The sequence below is a fragment of the Mesoplodon mirus genome (assembly GCF_964341445.2).
Source record: "Mesoplodon mirus genome assembly, chromosome: 7".
Classification (NCBI taxonomy): domain Eukaryota; kingdom Metazoa; phylum Chordata; class Mammalia; order Artiodactyla; family Ziphiidae; genus Mesoplodon; species Mesoplodon mirus.
The window spans coordinates 7,837,201-7,853,885 of record NC_138983.1 but is presented as its reverse complement, the minus strand read 5'-3'; the positions used below and the strand labels follow the sequence as shown (position 1 = coordinate 7,853,885).

General features: G+C 56.4%; 1 protein-coding gene across 4 annotated transcripts; it reads right to left on the bottom strand.

The window, feature by feature from the left end:
- Window positions 1-712: 712 nt before the first annotated feature.
- Window positions 713-16,401, bottom strand: RASGRP2 (RAS guanyl releasing protein 2). 4 transcript variants are annotated; one of them, XM_082626260.1, is made up of 17 exons: window positions 16,122-16,401; window positions 13,396-13,536; window positions 12,647-12,749; window positions 12,038-12,100; window positions 11,579-11,710; window positions 10,661-10,811; window positions 10,290-10,463; window positions 10,014-10,130; window positions 8,000-8,281; window positions 6,979-7,056; window positions 6,650-6,772; window positions 6,204-6,319; window positions 2,999-3,140; window positions 2,706-2,742; window positions 1,947-2,123; window positions 1,004-1,068; window positions 713-840 (listed from the first exon to the last, which is right to left on the bottom strand). In XM_082626260.1, exons 2-16 carry the CDS (start codon window positions 13,466-13,468, stop codon window positions 1,010-1,012), a joined length of 1,827 nt encoding a protein of 608 aa, XP_082482386.1. In that variant the 5' UTR covers window positions 13,469-13,536; window positions 16,122-16,401; the 3' UTR covers window positions 713-840; window positions 1,004-1,009. The 4 variants fall into 4 exon arrangements, with proteins under 4 accessions (XP_082482386.1, XP_082482388.1, XP_082482385.1 ...); XM_082626259.1 differs by lacking the exons at window positions 713-840; window positions 1,004-1,068; window positions 16,122-16,401 and having other exon boundaries at window positions 1,983-2,123; window positions 2,651-2,742; window positions 13,396-13,671; XM_082626262.1 differs by lacking the exons at window positions 12,038-12,100; window positions 12,647-12,749; window positions 13,396-13,536; window positions 16,122-16,401 and having other exon boundaries at window positions 11,581-11,640.
- Between the last annotated feature and the right edge of the window lie 284 nt (window positions 16,402-16,685).

Sequence of the window (16,685 nt, the reverse complement as noted above, 5' to 3'; positions counted from 1 at the left end):
CCTTCCTCAGGTAGTCGTGACCCCCAAAACCTCCATGCTGCAAACTCGGGAGGGAAGAGCTGGGTCGGGAGGGGCTGCCAGAGGCTGACAGCAGGATCAATATGCATTTCCTCTGGAAGTCCCTGTCCTTCCGGCTGGCAGCAGCGCCAGGCCAGGAGGCTGCAAGCCCAAGGAGTGTGGCCCCCCCTCGCTCCTTCCCCCACATCCAGCACTCTGGGCTGCCCCCTCCCTCCCATGATTCTCTGTAGTGAACTCCCCGTTGCTGGAAGTATACAAGCAGAGGCTGAAAGACCACCTGTCAAGCAAGGGAAATTCAGCTGTGGGCTGAAGCCTATGGCTATACATGACCACCAGGCTCAGCAATTCTACTTTCAAGTTTTAGGCCCCCAAGATTCTGGACTCCTAGAGATTCTAGACCTCCCCCCCAAACTCTCTGTTCCACTGTTTCCTGGTTCTAAGGCTCTATCCCCCACAATTCTACCTCCCCCCAAGATTCCAGACACATGAGATTCCAGATCTCCCAAGATTCTCTGACTACAAAGTTTTCGGCTCCACAATTCTAGTCCCTGTGATTACGGACCCCTGCCCTCTGCCCCCGGCGAGGATTCTAGGCGCTGATAGTCCAGGTTAATTACTTGGGCCTTTATTCCATCTGGAAAATACAAATATTCACAAGAACCTGTACAACCTTAGGGACACCAGCCCTGGCCCTGCCCTCAGACGCATGCCACCCCCACACCCCGCCCCCCAGCCCCAGCCTGCTGCCGCAGCACCCCAGGCTCCCTGCTCTGGTCCAAGTCTTTTCTCCAAAGCAGGCATGAGTGCTTGATCCAGTCACAGCTGGGAAGAAAAAAACAGAGGTTGTGAGGAAGACCCTCCCCCCTCCCCAAAAAGCAGGATTCCACCTGGCCTGGGCCATTTGGCCAGAGCACCCGTCCCACTCATCCCCCCATTGCCCCAGCCCTGAGTGGGGAGGCTCTGCCCAGGTTGCAGGGGGGCTCACCATCAATTACAAGTGGATGTCAAACACGCCGTCCTCCACCGTCTGAACCTCCTCCTCTCGGATCTCTGCAGGGAGGGGGGTGTCACAGGACCAATTCCTGGGTCCCTGTGCCCTCAGCAGCCCTTCTCCCCATCACCGGAGGCACCCTGCCCCATCCCAGAACCAGAACCATCCACCAAAAATCCATTCACTGAATGACCAAAAGGCCCAATTTTTGAGGCTCTTTTTCTAAGTTTTCATTTTGCCACAGCTTTTTTGCAGCCACAGATTTATCGGTGCAGTTTGCTTAAATGTCAGTTTTTTGTGTGTTTTACACTTTAGACCCCAGCACTTCTGGAAGGCTCAATGCAAATGGTTTCAACTTTTCTGTATTTGAGAACTTATGCCCTGTGCCTGCCTCTATTTTTGAGGACTTATGCCAGTCTGAACAGTTGTGGTCAACTGCCTTAGACCCCAGTTTAACATGGTTGTTCAGAGTGTTCTCAGCAAAATAATCATTTGAGGAATTGTCATTCAGAAAACTGACCTAGAACCACCAATGGCCCCAGGAGAGCTGCTGGGAGCTTTGGGGGGCAAGGGACTTTTCTCAGAATAGCCTCCAAAGCAGCCAAAAAGGGAAACACAGGCAAAGAGCTCACAAAACTCCCTCTCCAATCCATTGTCAATCCCCCTAACAAAATAAGAGTGCAAATTGAATCTTGAAGTCTCTTTCACTTTTACTCTTTTTTATTTATTAGTCTCTCTCCTCCTCAGCCTCAGAGGGTTGGGGGCTCCCTGGTCACCTTCTGACACCCTTACCTGTCCAGCCCTTCTCCATCACCCTATCAAAATAAGACAATTACAAACTCTGCGATAGTTTCCATCCTGGAGAAGGTAATACTATGCCACCATGGCCTTGCCTCCCTCCCTCCACAGGCCGGAACAGAAAGAGACCCCTTCTTACCTGGAGGCCGGGAGCCTCGCCTGCCAGGGCGGGGCAGGGAGAAGCTGAAGGCGCGATGGTGGGTATGTGTGGGTGAGGGTGAGGGTGCAGACCCCTCCAGGCTCACACTCTGGGCCCGGCGCCGGCACTCAACTGACAGGCGATCTTTGCACTGCTTGTGGCAGTTAACACCACAGGCTGGGGGGGCAGATGGGGCGCCCAGCCAGGTCAGTTGATCGGAACACCCTGCACCCCATTCCTCAGGCCCGCACCTCCCCCCAGGTCCCTTTGCTCCTGAGCAGCTGCCCCACCAAAACAAGAGCCTCCTTTCCAGGCGCTCTCTTCATCCTGCTTGGCAGTCTGTGCCCGCTCCAAAGCTCCCTGTTCCTGGGCAGCTGCCTCACCAAAATAAAGGCCCTGGCTTTTGTTTGTTTGTTTGTTGTTGGTTGTTTTTGGGGTTTTTTGTCTGCTTGTTTTGGTTTTGGGTTTTTGGGGGGTCTTCTTGGCAGCGCTGCGAGGCAGGGGGGATCTTACTTCCCAGACCAGGGGTCGAACCCACACCCCCTGCAGTGGAAGCGCGGAGTCTTAACCACTGGATGGCCAGGGAAGTCCCAACAAAAGCCCTGTTAAAGGCTACCCCCTTCACGTCAATCAGCATGCCTCTCTGGCTCTAACTAAGGTACTTCACTCCTTGGCAATTACCCCACCAAAATAAGAATATTCACCCAGATGGTAACTTCCCAAAAAACTCAGCCCAGCAGCCTTGCAACTCCATCTCACCTCGGCATTTGAGGCCCTGCTTGTAGATGCCCAGGATCTGAAATAGAGGAGGGGGCCGTCGTAGGGGGGAGGGGTTTAGAGGGGATGACTCTACTTCCTTTCCATGGGCAGGGAGTGGGGCTGACCCTTAGGGCCCCCTCAGGGTTTTGTTCAGAACAGCAACAGGAGAGGCAGGTGGAATTAAGGTTTGCCTAGGCTGAGAAGGCTCTGGCAGGGGCGGGGCCAGAAGGGAGGGCGGGGCATGGATGGGGCGGGGCCGGTGCTGGAGGGGTGTGGCTTGGGCGGGGGCTCACCAGGGCCTTGCAGTGGCGGCAGGCGACCGGGCGCAAGGAGTTGCTCTCGTGGAAGTTGTGTACGAAGCCCATGCGGCCACCCAGCACAGAGCTGGAGCGCAGAAAGTAGGAGACCATCTCCTCCTTGCTGATGCAGCCATCCCTGTCCGGGAAGGGGGAGGGCCTCAGCTCTGGGGGCCTCCCTGGGACCACCCACCACCAGCTTAACCCATCCCACTGGGAAAAACCCCTACCAAGTTAAAGGTCCTCACCGACTCCTGATTTTGGACCCCTGGTGCAGGAAAGAGAAAGAGCACTAGACTTGGAGTCAGGCAGATGTAGTAGCTGCTACTAACTAGTTGTGTGGTCTTGGGCAAGTCACTTGCCCTGGGTTTCCTCCCTGGAAAAATGGGGATCATAATTCCTGCCCTGCTCACTTCACAGGGTTGGTGTGTAAACTAAAATTGCTCTGCACTTTCCCATGGGATTATCAGCTTCTGTTTCCCAAAGTGAGCTCTGTGGAACACCAGTCCGGAGCCCTGAGAATTAAGAGATCTCTGATGAGTTTGGGGACCAGGTAAGATTGGAAAAAGCTGCACCTGTCTCACTCTTGCATAATCCTGCCAGAAAGGTAATCCAGGGCTTCCCCACGGAGCCCTTTTTTTTTCATCCATTCACATATTTTAGGGAAAGAGTGAGCACGTGCTCTGGAGACAGAACTCAGTTCAAATTTAGGCTCTAATTCTTCTCTGTGTGACTTCAGGCCCCATCCCTCGGTTTCCTCTTCTATAAATGGGGATGATGATAGTTCCTACACCTCAGAGGCCTTTGGGTAAGGATTAAATGAGATAGTGCACATGGAACATTGACAACAGCGTCTGTAATGGTTAATAGATGCTGGGCCCCTGGGAGCTATTTCCACCAGGGGTGGCCCTTGTCGGAAACGCCTGCGCATTGTATTTGGGTGATCCAGGTGGTCCTTCACATCAATGGTACATTGGGACAACTGATGGTTTATGAAAATATGTAAACCTAGGCTCCTATCTCACACTGTTCATGAAAACTTAATTCCCACTAAATTCAGAACACTAATGTAAAAAATAAAATTTTCAAAGTATCTGAAAAGGTATAAGGGAAGAGTTTTGTAATCTTGAGGGGATGAAGGCCTTTCTACGCATAACACAAATCCGAGAAGCCATAAAGGAAAAGACTGACATATTGAGCACACATTTTTAAAAAATTTTATATGGAAAAGGCAACATAAATGACAGACTGGGAGAAAATATTTGCAAACATATTCAACACCAAGGGTTAATATCCATTAACAGAGATTCTAGAAATCAATGAGAAAAAGACTCACAAACCCAGTGGAATAATGGACAAAGAACACGAACAGGCAATTTACAGAAGAAATAGAAGTGGCCAATAAACATATGAAGATATCCTACCCCCACTAGTGTTAAAGAAATGCAAATTTAACCAAGACACCATTTGCCAATTAGACTGGCAAAATTGTAAAGCTTATTATAGCATCCACTGTTGGCAAGGAAGTTGGGAAATGGGCACTCGTTCACTGCTGAGGGGAGTGCAAGCTGGCACAACCTTGCCTGAGGTCACCTTGGCAGTCTCCCTTCTAATTTAGAATGTGCATATCTTTTGATCCAATTATCCCACTTCTAGGAATTTCTCCTACAAAAATAGTGGCCTGAGTGCATGGGTACAAAGATGTTCACAGTAGCATGGTGGATATTAATAGCGAAAAACTGGGAACAGTCTACATGTCCATCAGCAGGAGAATGGTGAGGCAAATGACGGCCCAGCCACACAGTGTAATACTCTGCAGCTGTTCTAAAGAATGAGGTAGTTCTGCATGAATCGGCCTGGAAAGATGTCCACGATGAGGGTTTAAGTGGAAAACAAAAGTAAAAAAACACAAAGCATGCAGTTCTGTCAAGACAGTGATTTAAAAACAAAAACAAAAACAAAAAACCCTGAAAACCCTACTGCCACAAATACCCAGATGCTGGTTAAAATATATCAAAAATTGCTTTAAATGCATAGGTGAGTTTGTAAGAAATGGAAACCCCCAAGTTTCAGAAACAAAGAGAGATCTTCGAATTGAGGCAGTGAGCTGTGGCTGCCCCAGGAGCCGGGTGCTGGATTTTGATACCTGCCTGGGGCCTGCAGGAGGTGGGGAGTTAAGGCTGAGACGCCTGCATGAAGCTGATGCCTTGAAGGTCTCCAAGGGCTGCACCCTCCCTAAAAGTGTGGCCTGGAAAAACTCCACCCTAACGCAGGGAGGTGACAGGGAACTGTTTTCAACTCAGAGAAAACTCTGTTTTCAACTATTTGTTCCCAACGCTGGGAGGAGAAACAAAGCAACTACAATGAACGCCACTGGCGGAACTAGATTTATACCATCATCCTGTTTGTCTATGAAAGAGACACAGACAAATTCTCTAACAATTTGCAACATGCATGAAAAAAAGACTGGAAAGATACAGGCATTGCCACGCCAGTAATGTTACTAATGACAACCTCTGAGTGGGAAAGGAGGGAGGGAATTTTCACTTCTTACCTTATACACTTTGCTCACTATAAATCTATTTTACTACCTGGATTTTTTTTTAACCATGGATTTTTATAATATGGGAAAAAACCCAGCTTTTTGAAATATGGATAACATTAAAAAGTAAATCGACCTGGGATGGACTATAAATTTTGATTGGAATTTTGTCCGCTCAGCAAAACCAGGGTGCGAACATGGTTGCAGGGGGCATGTTTAACCTACTCCAGAGAACCAGCTGTTTGTCCAAATTGTCAGCGTGTGAATTGTGAATTGTTGATAAGCAAGTGGGTGCTGCTAATTACAGGCCTTTCTTATCTATTCATTAAGACAGGCTACCCAGGAGTTCAACGTGCCCACACTTTTTGCCAGCTGTGAGCTCCACAAATAAAATGGCATTTATGTAGCAACAGTCCCCAGGCCACCGTCTTTGCAAGACTCAGGTGGAGTCCCCCCACCCCCTCTTCGGTCTGAATAAGTGAGGTAACCCTGTGCCTCTGCAGCTGGCAGCCTCCCCGAAAATAAGAGCCCCTCCCCACATGGGTGGCTTCCTCCCTCAAGATCATCTGGTTCAATGTCCTCATCTTGCACGGGAGGAAACTAAAACCCAAGGGGAAGTGAGCCTGCCTCCCCTCTCCCCCTGCCCCCAGGCCTCCTCACTGGTTCTGGTCGAGGTCCCCAAAGGCGCTGAGGTAAGGAAAGTTCCCACGGATGATCTGGAACTCCTCCTGTGAGATGTGGCCGTCCCCATCGACATCGAAGTTCCGGAAGACAGACTGGAGTACATAGAGGGACACAAGGGGGAGGGGAGGATAAAAGGAGCAACGGCCCCACCCTGCCCACATTCCCAGTCCAAGTGATGATGGGCGGGCGTCTCAGCCGTGGGCAGCTATCTGTCTCCCCCACCACCTCCCTTCTCCATACCCCCATCCCAACCCCACCCATTAGCTGTGCCCCGTGCCTTCTGGAGACTGAGTGTTGGCCCTTGAACCTGGCACTGGTGGTGGCTCCCAGGGCAGTGCCCTGGCAAAACGAGCCTTGATTGACCCCTACGGACCTGTCCCCCCACCCCACAGACTCCAGAGCTGGCTGCCACGGAGTCTCACCTCCACCATCTTCTCAATGTGCTCCACCATGAGTGCCTGATCCAGCTTGGGTTTGGCCGCTGAGGTCCACTCCTCCAGCACCGGGGGCCGGGGAGGCGGCGTGCAGCTGGTGGGGCTGGTTGGCTGTGGGAATGGTCGAGGCTGAGAGAGGGCCAGAGGTGAGGAAGCCCAGGGCCCAGTGGAGGAGAGAGGGCAAGCCCTGGGGACAAGGAAGCCTGCCCAACGAGCAGGATGGGTGAGGTAGCCTCTAATCTTGGAACTCCCGGGAGGGCAGACGTGGGGGAGGAAGAAGATGGGCCGAGTGGGTAAGCAGTGATTCCGTCCCTCACCGAGGACTTGGAGCGCGGTTCCCGCTGCAGGGACAGCTGGTAGAGCTCATCCTCTGTCTGATACTGATCCAGAGACACCTGGGACACACAGGTCTGATCACGCCCACTGGCCTCCGCTGCTCTCAGGAGCCCACTGCCCAGAACTCAGACCCACAGGTCCACCTAGAGGTCGCAGCCCAGCCCCGAGCCTGGCCCAGAAGCTAGACTCAGGACAAAGGCCAGCTTAGAACACATCCCAGCAACCACACGCCAGCCTAGCACACAGACCAGAACCTGTATCTTGGCCCCAAACCTTGAACACAATGCACTGCCAAGATCTCAGCCAAGAATCCAGGTCACAACCCAGCTGAGAGCTCTGAAATTCCCCCCGAACACAGAACCCCACCCAGCAACCAGACTCCAGCTCAGATTTCAATCCCCATCTCAGTCCAGAACCTAGAAACAGGTAAGACTTCACACCAAACCTTAAAACCTAAGCCCCAGCCCAACAATTAGAACCTAGTCCAGATCTGGACTAGAACCCAACTCCTATGCTAGGGCTCAAAACCAAGTCCAAGACCAAGCTCAGAACCTCAGAGCTCAGGGTCATGTTTAAAAGCTGCCCCTGGGGAATTCCCTGGCGGTCCAGGGGTTAGAACTTGGCCCTTTCACTGCCGAGGGTGCGGGTTCCATCCCTGGTCAGGGAACTAAGATCCCACAAGCCACGAAGCACAGCCAAAAAATTAAAATTAAAATTAAAAAAATAAAATAAAAGCCACCCCTATACCCAGAATCCAGAGTTTGACCCCAAACCTTGAACACAGCCCACTGCTAGGAACTCAACCCAGGGCCCAGGCCCAGCCTCAAGTCCACATGCCAGCCTCAGGGGCCCACAGCCCCATCTGGAGCTTAGAACCCTTCTCCAAGTTCACCCCAACCTTGGGGCCCAGGCTGGGTCTCAGTTCTTCGATCATAACTGAGAACCCAAGGCCAAGCCTGCAGGACCAGGTGCAGCTGTCGACCCTGCTGCCTGGCCCCTCACCGTCAGCAGGCTCAGCAGGTCGGGGTTGGCTTGCACTGGGGGCTGAAGGCTGGTCACCATGGCCAGCTCCTCCAGGATGCTGAAGAGCTGCTTCATCTTGGCCCCATTAAGTCGGGTCCGGGTGGGGTCCAGCCAGTCAGGCAGTGCCAGCTGCAGGGCCACCAGGTCCTTGAGGTGCACACCCAAGATGGGGAAGCGGAAACCCATGCAGGCTGCCAGCCGGCGCCGGTAGTTGCCATAGTTGCCAGTGGCCGTCACTAGTTCTGTCAGACCTTCCCAGAGCTGGGGGACAAAGGGAAGAGGGTCACACACACACACACACACACACACACACACACACACACATCACATACACATCACATATCTCAGGCTCATCTCTCCTTCCCCTGCCCAGCCCTGGAAACGTGGGAGAGGATGTTGAGTCAGGGTCAGGGATGGATGAAAGGTCAAAAGCCTCCCTCACTATCCCCCAACATTGGGTCCCTTAGCCCCTGGAATCAGAATTCATAGGTCATGAGTTCAAAGGGACACCCACTACCAAATACCACACCTCTACACCAGGCCTGGGCACAGATTATCATCAACATTTAACAGAAGAGGGGACTTCCCTGGTGGTCCAGTGGTAAAGAACCCACCTTCCAATGCAGGGGACACGGGTTTGATCCTTGGTCAGGGAGCTAAGATCCCACATGCCGCCGGGCATCTAAGCCCCCGTGCCGCAACTACTGAGCTCGTGTGCCTCAACAAGAGAGCCTGCGTGCCGCAAACTACAGAGCCCAGCACTCTGGAACCTGTGCGCAACAACTAGAGAGAAGCCCGCACGCCGCAATGAAGAGCCCGCGCCGCAACAAAAGATCCCGCAAGCTTCAGCGAAGACCCCACGTGCCGCAGCTAAGACCTGACGCAGCCAAATAAATAAATAAATAAATAATTTTTAAAAAACCCATTTCACAGGAGAGGAAACTGAGGATCACGGAGGCAGAGAAGCACAGGACGATGATTTCGAAGAATATTCTTAGTGGTATCATTCGTAACAGCCCAAACTGGAAAAACCCCAAATGTTCAATAGTAGAGGAGATACACAAATCAGGGTGGACTAAAATATTATACAGCAACGGAAGTGAATGAACAATTGCTCCACATAACAGAACGTAAGAATGAAAGAAGCAAGAAGTAAAATCACATATACAACACAATTCCATTCATAGGAGGTTCAAAAACAGGAAACAAGAAACCCACATGGTTTTGGGATGCATGCATAGGTGGTAAAGCTATCAAGAAAAACAAGGTCAGGAATTCCCTGGTGGTCCAGTGGTTAGGATTCTGAGCTTCCACTGCAGGGAGCACGGGTTTGGGGAACTAAGATCCCACATGCCGTGCAGTACGGCCAAAATAACTGAATAAATAAATAAAAATTTTTTAAAAGAAAGAAAGAAAAGCAAGGTCATCATCCTTAGGAATGTCATGACATCGTTTGCCTCTGATGAGGAGGGAGTTATGCTCTAAGGTGCTGGGGGCTTCGGGGGCCGGCAGCGTTCTACTTCTTGACCTGAGTGGTAGTTACAGAGGCGTTTTCTAATTTTTTTTTAACTGTACGTATGTTTTATAGACTTTTCTATATGTATGTCACCAGTTATGTTTTTTAAAATAAAATAGGGACTTCCCTGGTGGTCCCGTGGTTAAGACTCAGTGCTTCCACTGCAGGGGGCACGGGTTTGATCCCTGGTCAGGGAACTAAGATCCCACATGTGTGTGGCACGGCCAAAAAAATAAAATAAAATAAAATAAGCAGGGGAAGAGTAAAGCACGAGCTTTGAAGTTCGGCAGGCCTGTGAGACTCCACTCTGCTGCTTTCACTGTGCAACTGGGAAAGGATTTAACCCCCAGACTCAGTTTCCTCATTGATCAAATGAAGAGGGAGTGCCCAGCCCCCAGCGCTGCTGGGAGTTCTCAGCGAGGCCAGCCCTGGGAAGGCTGACCAGGCCATTCCCCTGACCCCCCGAGTCTCAAGCACCTTGATGGTCTCTGGGCTCACGTGGCTGTGGGTCTCCTTGAGGCGGGAGATGGAGCTGTGGCTCAGGCCCCCGACCACCGCCATCAGCGTGTTGAAATTCTGCAGCTCCAGGAGTTTCTGGGGAATAAATGGAGAGAGATGAGGCAGTGAGCCACTGAGTGGGTCCAGAATTTGGCCCAGCTTTTCTGGAGAAGACCTGGCAGTGGGTTAGGGGAAAGGAGGGACTCAGCCCTACGGGCAATTTGGGAGGTTGGGGGGAAGGGGAGGGGCAGGCACCTCTGCAACGTGGACGAAGTGTGTGATGACCAGGGCCCGCTGCGGGGCTGTGGGCTTGCTGAGAATCATGAGTTGCACCCACTGCGAGACACTGTTGAAGAGGGAGATGAAGCGCTCCAGGACAGGGTTGTCCACGGTGCAGCCGTGAGTCACAAAACTGTGATAGTCCTGGAACTGCAGGCAGAGTGGCCTCAGCACCCTGTGGCCCCTCCCCTCACCAAAGGCCGCTCCTCACCCTCCAGCGGCCCTTTGGTGGTTACACTGAAACCCCAGACCCACCCTGTGACCCCACCTACCCCAGAGACCCTGCCCCTCCTGGCACCCCCTCCCCAGCCCACACCCACTCCCTGACGAAGGCCATTGGGCCTCACCAGGATCTTGCAAAAGGAGCGATATTCCAAGTAGGTGAGATGTGCCGCCAGCTCCATGGGGTCCAGGTGGTCAAACAACAGGGACATCTTGCGCTTTTTCTGTTCCACAGGGTTCCTCTGGGTCACCTGCCGATTCCACTTGTAGGTGGGGCTGGGGAGTGGGGCGGGGCAGTGAGTCCTTCGCTGGAGATGCCCCACCCCTCATGGCCCTACACTCATGCCACTCACGCTGACCGCGAGACACTGTGCAGAGCACGAATGTCCCCAGTCCCAGCACCTCCTGCAATCTCCCCCCTCGTCATGCACTCAATACAGATTTATGGAAGACCTACTCTGTGCCAGGCACTGTGCTAGGCGCTGGGGGTACAGAGATGAGCAAGACACGGTTCCTGCCCCCGAGGAGCTCACAGTCTACTGAGGGAGACAGACACAGAAACAAACAATCACGAAATAGCGTGGCACAAGTGCGGAGGTCTTTGGGCAGAGGTCTGCACAAAGTGTCATGGAGGAACAGAGGCCAGAACGACAAATTCTGCCCTGAAAGAGTCCACAGACACTCCACACTTGTGCTGAGTTTTGATAACATGGAGGAGGGGGCAAGGGGACATGAGCAAAGCGCCATGGTGGGAAAGGATGCAGGGGCTGCAGAATGGTGAGTGGACCCGTGCAGCTGCAGTATGAGGTGCCTGGTATAGGGTGGTGGGCTGTGGAAGATGAGGCAGGAATGCCAAGCTGGCCTGAGACTATGAAAGGCCTTAATCCCCAGCCGAGGCGTTTTGGAGACGCTAGGAAGCCACAGAGGGTTTTTAAGCAAGAGTGACATGACCCTCACCCATTCAATTCAACAAACATTTATTAAGTGCAGATGGTGTAGGATGCTGAGTGCCCTGCCCAGCCCTCCGAGCTCCCCCCACGCACACGCTCTCGATGTCGATGAGGCTGCTGTGCCGGCGGTTCCCTTCTTGGTCTAGCAGAGCCTTCAGCTCCTTGATCTGCTCAGCGAGCTCAGGATTCAAATCAAACTCCGCTGGGAATGCTGAGATCCAGTACCTGGTGGAGGTTCAGAGTCACCCAAGGCAGCCCTTCCCCCACCATCCCCTAGGACTGTAGTTCCCCAGAGAGGGGGAAAGAGCCTCAAACTGTGGTTCCCCTCACCCAGCTCTTTCCTTCCCCACCCGCACTGGGCAGATCAGAAAACAGGGACCGGGCCAGGACCAGGAAGGGGCAGGCCTGCGGCAGCACAACCACCACGGACAGAGCCGGGTTCAAACCCACATGACCAGCTTCCAGAACGAGCTATTTCCACTCCTTCAGGCCAGTCTGATGCCTGAGATAAGGGAGCAGAGAAGGGGACAGAGCCCCAGGAGGAAGACTCACCTGACCAGATGGCATGTTTTCACCTGAAGCGAGCTGGAGTTGTCCTTCCGGGATTGTTGGTAGGTGAAGCAGAGTTAAGGAAAACAAGGATGGAGACTTACTCTAGAAGAGGAGGCAGGGGATGGGACCCGAGTTCTTGCGGGAGGCTGAGGGCAGGGCCTGGTTCTAGGAGAAATTCTAGGGGTGGGGTCTGGGGTGGGCAGGGCCCAAGCTCTGGAAAGGGGCTGAAAGCAGAGGTGAGGTGTGAGCTTTGGGAGGGTGCCTGGATGGAATGGGGGCCAGATTCTGGGAGAGGCTGAGAGCAGGACCTGGGTTCTGGGAGAGAAGCAAGAGGCAGGACCTGCGCTGGGAGTAGGAACAGGTTCTAGGCTGTGGGGAGGGGAGAGCAAGGCCTAGGCTGGGGAGAGACCGGGGGACGGGGGCCTTAGTTCTAAGGGGAGGAAAGGGGTGGAGCTTAGGCCCTAGCTGGAGCCTGGGCCAATCCAGATTTCTGTGATGTGGGAGTGGCCCACGCTCTAGGAGCAAAGCCCATCCTCTGCCCCCGCTGGGCAGCGGGGCTCCCTTATGGACGCGGACTGCAGGGCCCTTGGCGAGGCCGGCGAAGGATATATGTGCAGCAGTTTTGCCGCCAGCTGAGAGGAAGGGATGTACCAGGGGTGCATCATGAGGAACATGCGCACCAGCTGCGGGTCCCGCACCTTCCCGGAGTCATCTAACTCCGAGGGGTCAAGGAGAAGCGGGTTGACCCTACGTCCCGCAGCTGCGGTCCCTAAACCCTACCCCGCAGCCTGCCAGGTTTCTGGCTCCCGGCCGCCTCCGGCTTTCCCAGGGCTCCGAAACCAGGAGGCAGATTATAAAGTAAAGGTAGGGTGGAAGAGGGATAAGGCAGGATCCGAGGAACTAGAGGAGAAGAGCGTCTGAGTCGGGCCTGTAGTCTGGAGGGGAACCAGCTGGGGCGGAAGGAGACGGGTTCCGTGGGGTCAAGAATCCAGAGGTCATTTCCTGAGTGCCTGGGGAAGGGGCACCCCTTCACCAGATAAGCCACCCCCCATCAGCCGGAAACAGCTTCCAGGCCGCAATAGCGAGTTCCTCCGGATCCCCCGGGGAGACAGATAACGGTCCTCATGGGTCAGAGTCTGGGGACCCCGCCGTCCCTCCCTTCAACGCTGGTATACTAGGGAAGGGAAACCTTTTCTCTTTCTGCACCGTGTGGATCTCTCTACCCCGGGATGAAGAGGAGACTTTCGCCAAAGAGGCTGCAGGATGCGAGTTGGGCAGAGGTCTGCCCTGGGAGGCAGGGGTCAGGGTTCAGGCTCCCGGCTGGTCTCAGGCTGGGCGTGTCCTCCCGTGCCACTCACCGAAGGCTTCAATGCAACCACGGAGCAGCTCCTCCACCGTGCAGCCCTTGTCCAGGTCCAGGGTGCCCGCCATGGCGTCCGGCGCGGGTAGGCTGGGCCAAGCTGCGCTCCGAGAGCCTCCACGGGGTTCGGACCGGACCCCTGTCCCGGGAGAGGCAGAGCGGGAGTCTGCGGAGGCGCGGGCCGGGGGAGCGGCCCGCGGACAGAAATGGGGCGGGGCAGGCACGCCCCCTGCTGGGCAGGGGCGGAGTCGTCCGCCGCGGCCACTCCTGGGGTTAACTGGCCCGGGATGTTGCAACCCACCAGTTGGGAAACGAACTGACCAAGAAGCTTCCGGCCCACCCTTGGAGTCGTGGGAGGGCTGAGGGACTCCCCGGGGATGGGGACGAGCCAGAACTCCGGGGGCTGGTTAGTGTCCCAGCCCCCCTCCCCGCAGGCCCTCTCCTCCTCACGTCCTCTCCCCAGAGGCACCTGCAGCACCCCGCAGCTCAGTTCTGCGCCCCTCCCGCTTCCCTCCCTTCACAGCTTCCCTTCCCCCGCAGGGTTATTTTGGGAACCCAGAGCCTGAGGGGACCTCGGAGGAATTTCTCCCTGGGATGAGAGGGGGGAGGAACCCAGGCGTCCTGCCCGCGTCGCCCCCTCCCGGGCTCCCCGGAAAGGGGGGCGCTGTGGCAGCCCCCAGGGGCCTGCCACTGGGGAGGCGGGCTGGAGCGGAGAGGAACATTCCTGGGGCGGGGTGCGGAGAGGGCGGAGCGGGGAGCCCACTGCGGCCCGGAGGCGTCAGCGGGAAGCCTGAGCCTGGGAACCGCGCGCTCCCAAGCCACCTCCTCCGTGAAGGCCCCAAGGGTCCCGGCTCAGCCCTTCCGCAGGCTATCTTCATCCCCAGACCCTGACGCAGGTCCCCATACTGCACAGTCGAACTGAGTGCACACACAGGCCGTCCACACTCGAGCACAGAGTAGGGTGCCCAGAAGGGGGCGCTAGCACCGTGCAGGGCGGAGAGTGCCTGTACGACTCCACCAGCAACTCCAGTCACTGGCGGGAATATACGCACCCATGCAGAGACAGACACTCATTCCACACCCGAGGCCAGGGACCCACACCGGGGTGCAAGAATGCCTGAGGCTCCCAAAAAGCCGAGCCTCAGGCAATTACCTCCCATACTCTCTCTCACACACACAATGGCACCCACACCCCTCGCACACCTGAACGAAGGAAACCTCGGACACACATACCCAGCTCTCGACCCCAGAATGCAAACCCGTTGAAGGGGCCGGCTTCCGGCCCTGCTGCTCACTAGAGCCAGGCCAGCATGGAGTTCCGTGGCCACAGCAGCTCGACATCCGCACACGTGTGCACACACGCAAGGCAGTGCACCTACACGCATGTACACTCTCCCACACATGCACACACCGGTGGGTACGCACACACACCCATTCCGCCCCCGCCCCCTTCATCTGCGATCCAGGGCCAGCCCTGCGGCCCCAGCGACCTGACATCCCGCACCCACGGACGCTGGCAAAGCCTTGCCCCACAGAAGGTACCCCGCCCCTACACATACTCCCCCGGGCTGCAAGCGGGGAGCGGGGGTCTCCTCTATGGAGTTCTCTGGTAGACTTTTCCTAGGAGCCACCCAGAGTCATCGCCGCCCGGCTCTCCCGCTTCCTCGCTGTGTGACCTTGAGAGTCACTTGGCCTCTCGGAGCCTCAATTTTCTCATCTGTCAAATGGGGGCTTCGCCGGGTAAGGTCCCGCTGAGACGTGGCTAGGAAGAGCCGGGTGCGCCCCGGATGCCGCCCCCTCCCGCGCTTGTCCAGGGAGCTTCGGGTCTCTCGGCAGGTCCCTCCTAGCCCGGACCCGGGCCGCAGATTCCCCACCCACCAACCCACCCGCCGCCCTCGGCCCGTCTGCGCCGCCCTCGAGGGCCCCTAGGGGCCGGGCCTCCCCTGCCCTGCACCACCCCCCCCGCCCCGTGCTCACTCACTCACACTTGGGACCCGCAGCAAGAAGCCCGCACCCGGCCCGGCTGGCACCACCTCCGTGCTCTCCCGCCCGCCGACCTCGCTGCGGCTGCGGCTCCCGCCCGCTCTCCGCGCCGCGGCCCCGCTCCCCGCCGCCCCGCCCCCGCGCCGCGGCCGCCCCCTCCTCTCCTCTCCCCTCCCCTCCCCTCCCGCCCCTGCGCCGGGCTCCGCACCGGCGGCTGCGCCTCCCCCATCGGGGGCTCCCTCTCGCCCCGCACGCGGCGGTCCCTGCGGCAGCTTAACCCCTGCCCTGCCGCGCCGCCCGGGAGACCAGGGCCGCGGGCAGGGGGGCTGCGCCACGGGCCGCGCCGAGGGTGGGTGAGGGGAGGTCAGGCCGCGCGGGACATGGAGCGGGGGAACTAAACCACCGGTCCTCTCCCTCCATCACAGACACCCCCCTGCCCCCCGCCCTGCCTGGTGTGGGGCAGAGGAAGCCGGGAGGGGCAGGAAGCAGACTGCGGTGGGGAAGGGGCGCCCCGCCCAGCCCCCGGCCCGGGTTCCTGTTTTCGAGACAAACCGTTCCCACGGGGCTAACCCGGCCTGGGGCCGGGCGTCTTCCTGCGGGCAGCGGGGGGCACAGGTTGAGTAGAGATCGGGGGCGTGGGCGCGGCGGGTCCTTGTGATAGCCTGGGGGAGGGGCTAGGACAAGGTGGGAACACTTGGGGGAGAGGGGCTTGTGGGGAGGGAGGAATGAAAACGCGGCTACCTGGAGAAGGGGCCTCGAGGTCTGGGGATAAGAGGGAGCTCCAGTTCACACAGGAGGGACTGGGGCCCCGGAAGCCTGGCTCCCCATGAGGCCAGATGAAAAGGGGCAGCTGCAAGCGACGGGTGGGTTCTCCGCAGCTAGAAAACTGGAGCCTGGAGGCCTGGCCAACCTCCCCGCCCCCTCCGGCAGAGAGGAACTTGGGAGGGGAAGCCGCAGGCGGTTGGGGTCCCCACAAGCCAGGCCTAGAGGAGCCGGTAACAGTTTCCGGCTGTTCAGGTTCAAACACACTCACTGTGAAACCACCGGGCCCCAAACAAATCTTCTGAGGCTTGCCCCGCCCTGCTACCCGGCTGCGGAGGCAGGACCTCCCCCACACCTCAATCTCGGTAAAACGAGAACTACAAACAGGCCCCTTCTGGTCCTTAGTTTCCCCAAGTGAGGAGGGGCAACACCGGCCTAGCCTAGACGGTCTGTGTGTGTCCCCCGCCCTAACACTCTCCTTACTTTGGACCTAGCGCAGCCACCTGCTGAGAGACCCTTAAACGCCGCAGTGGGGCGGGGCTA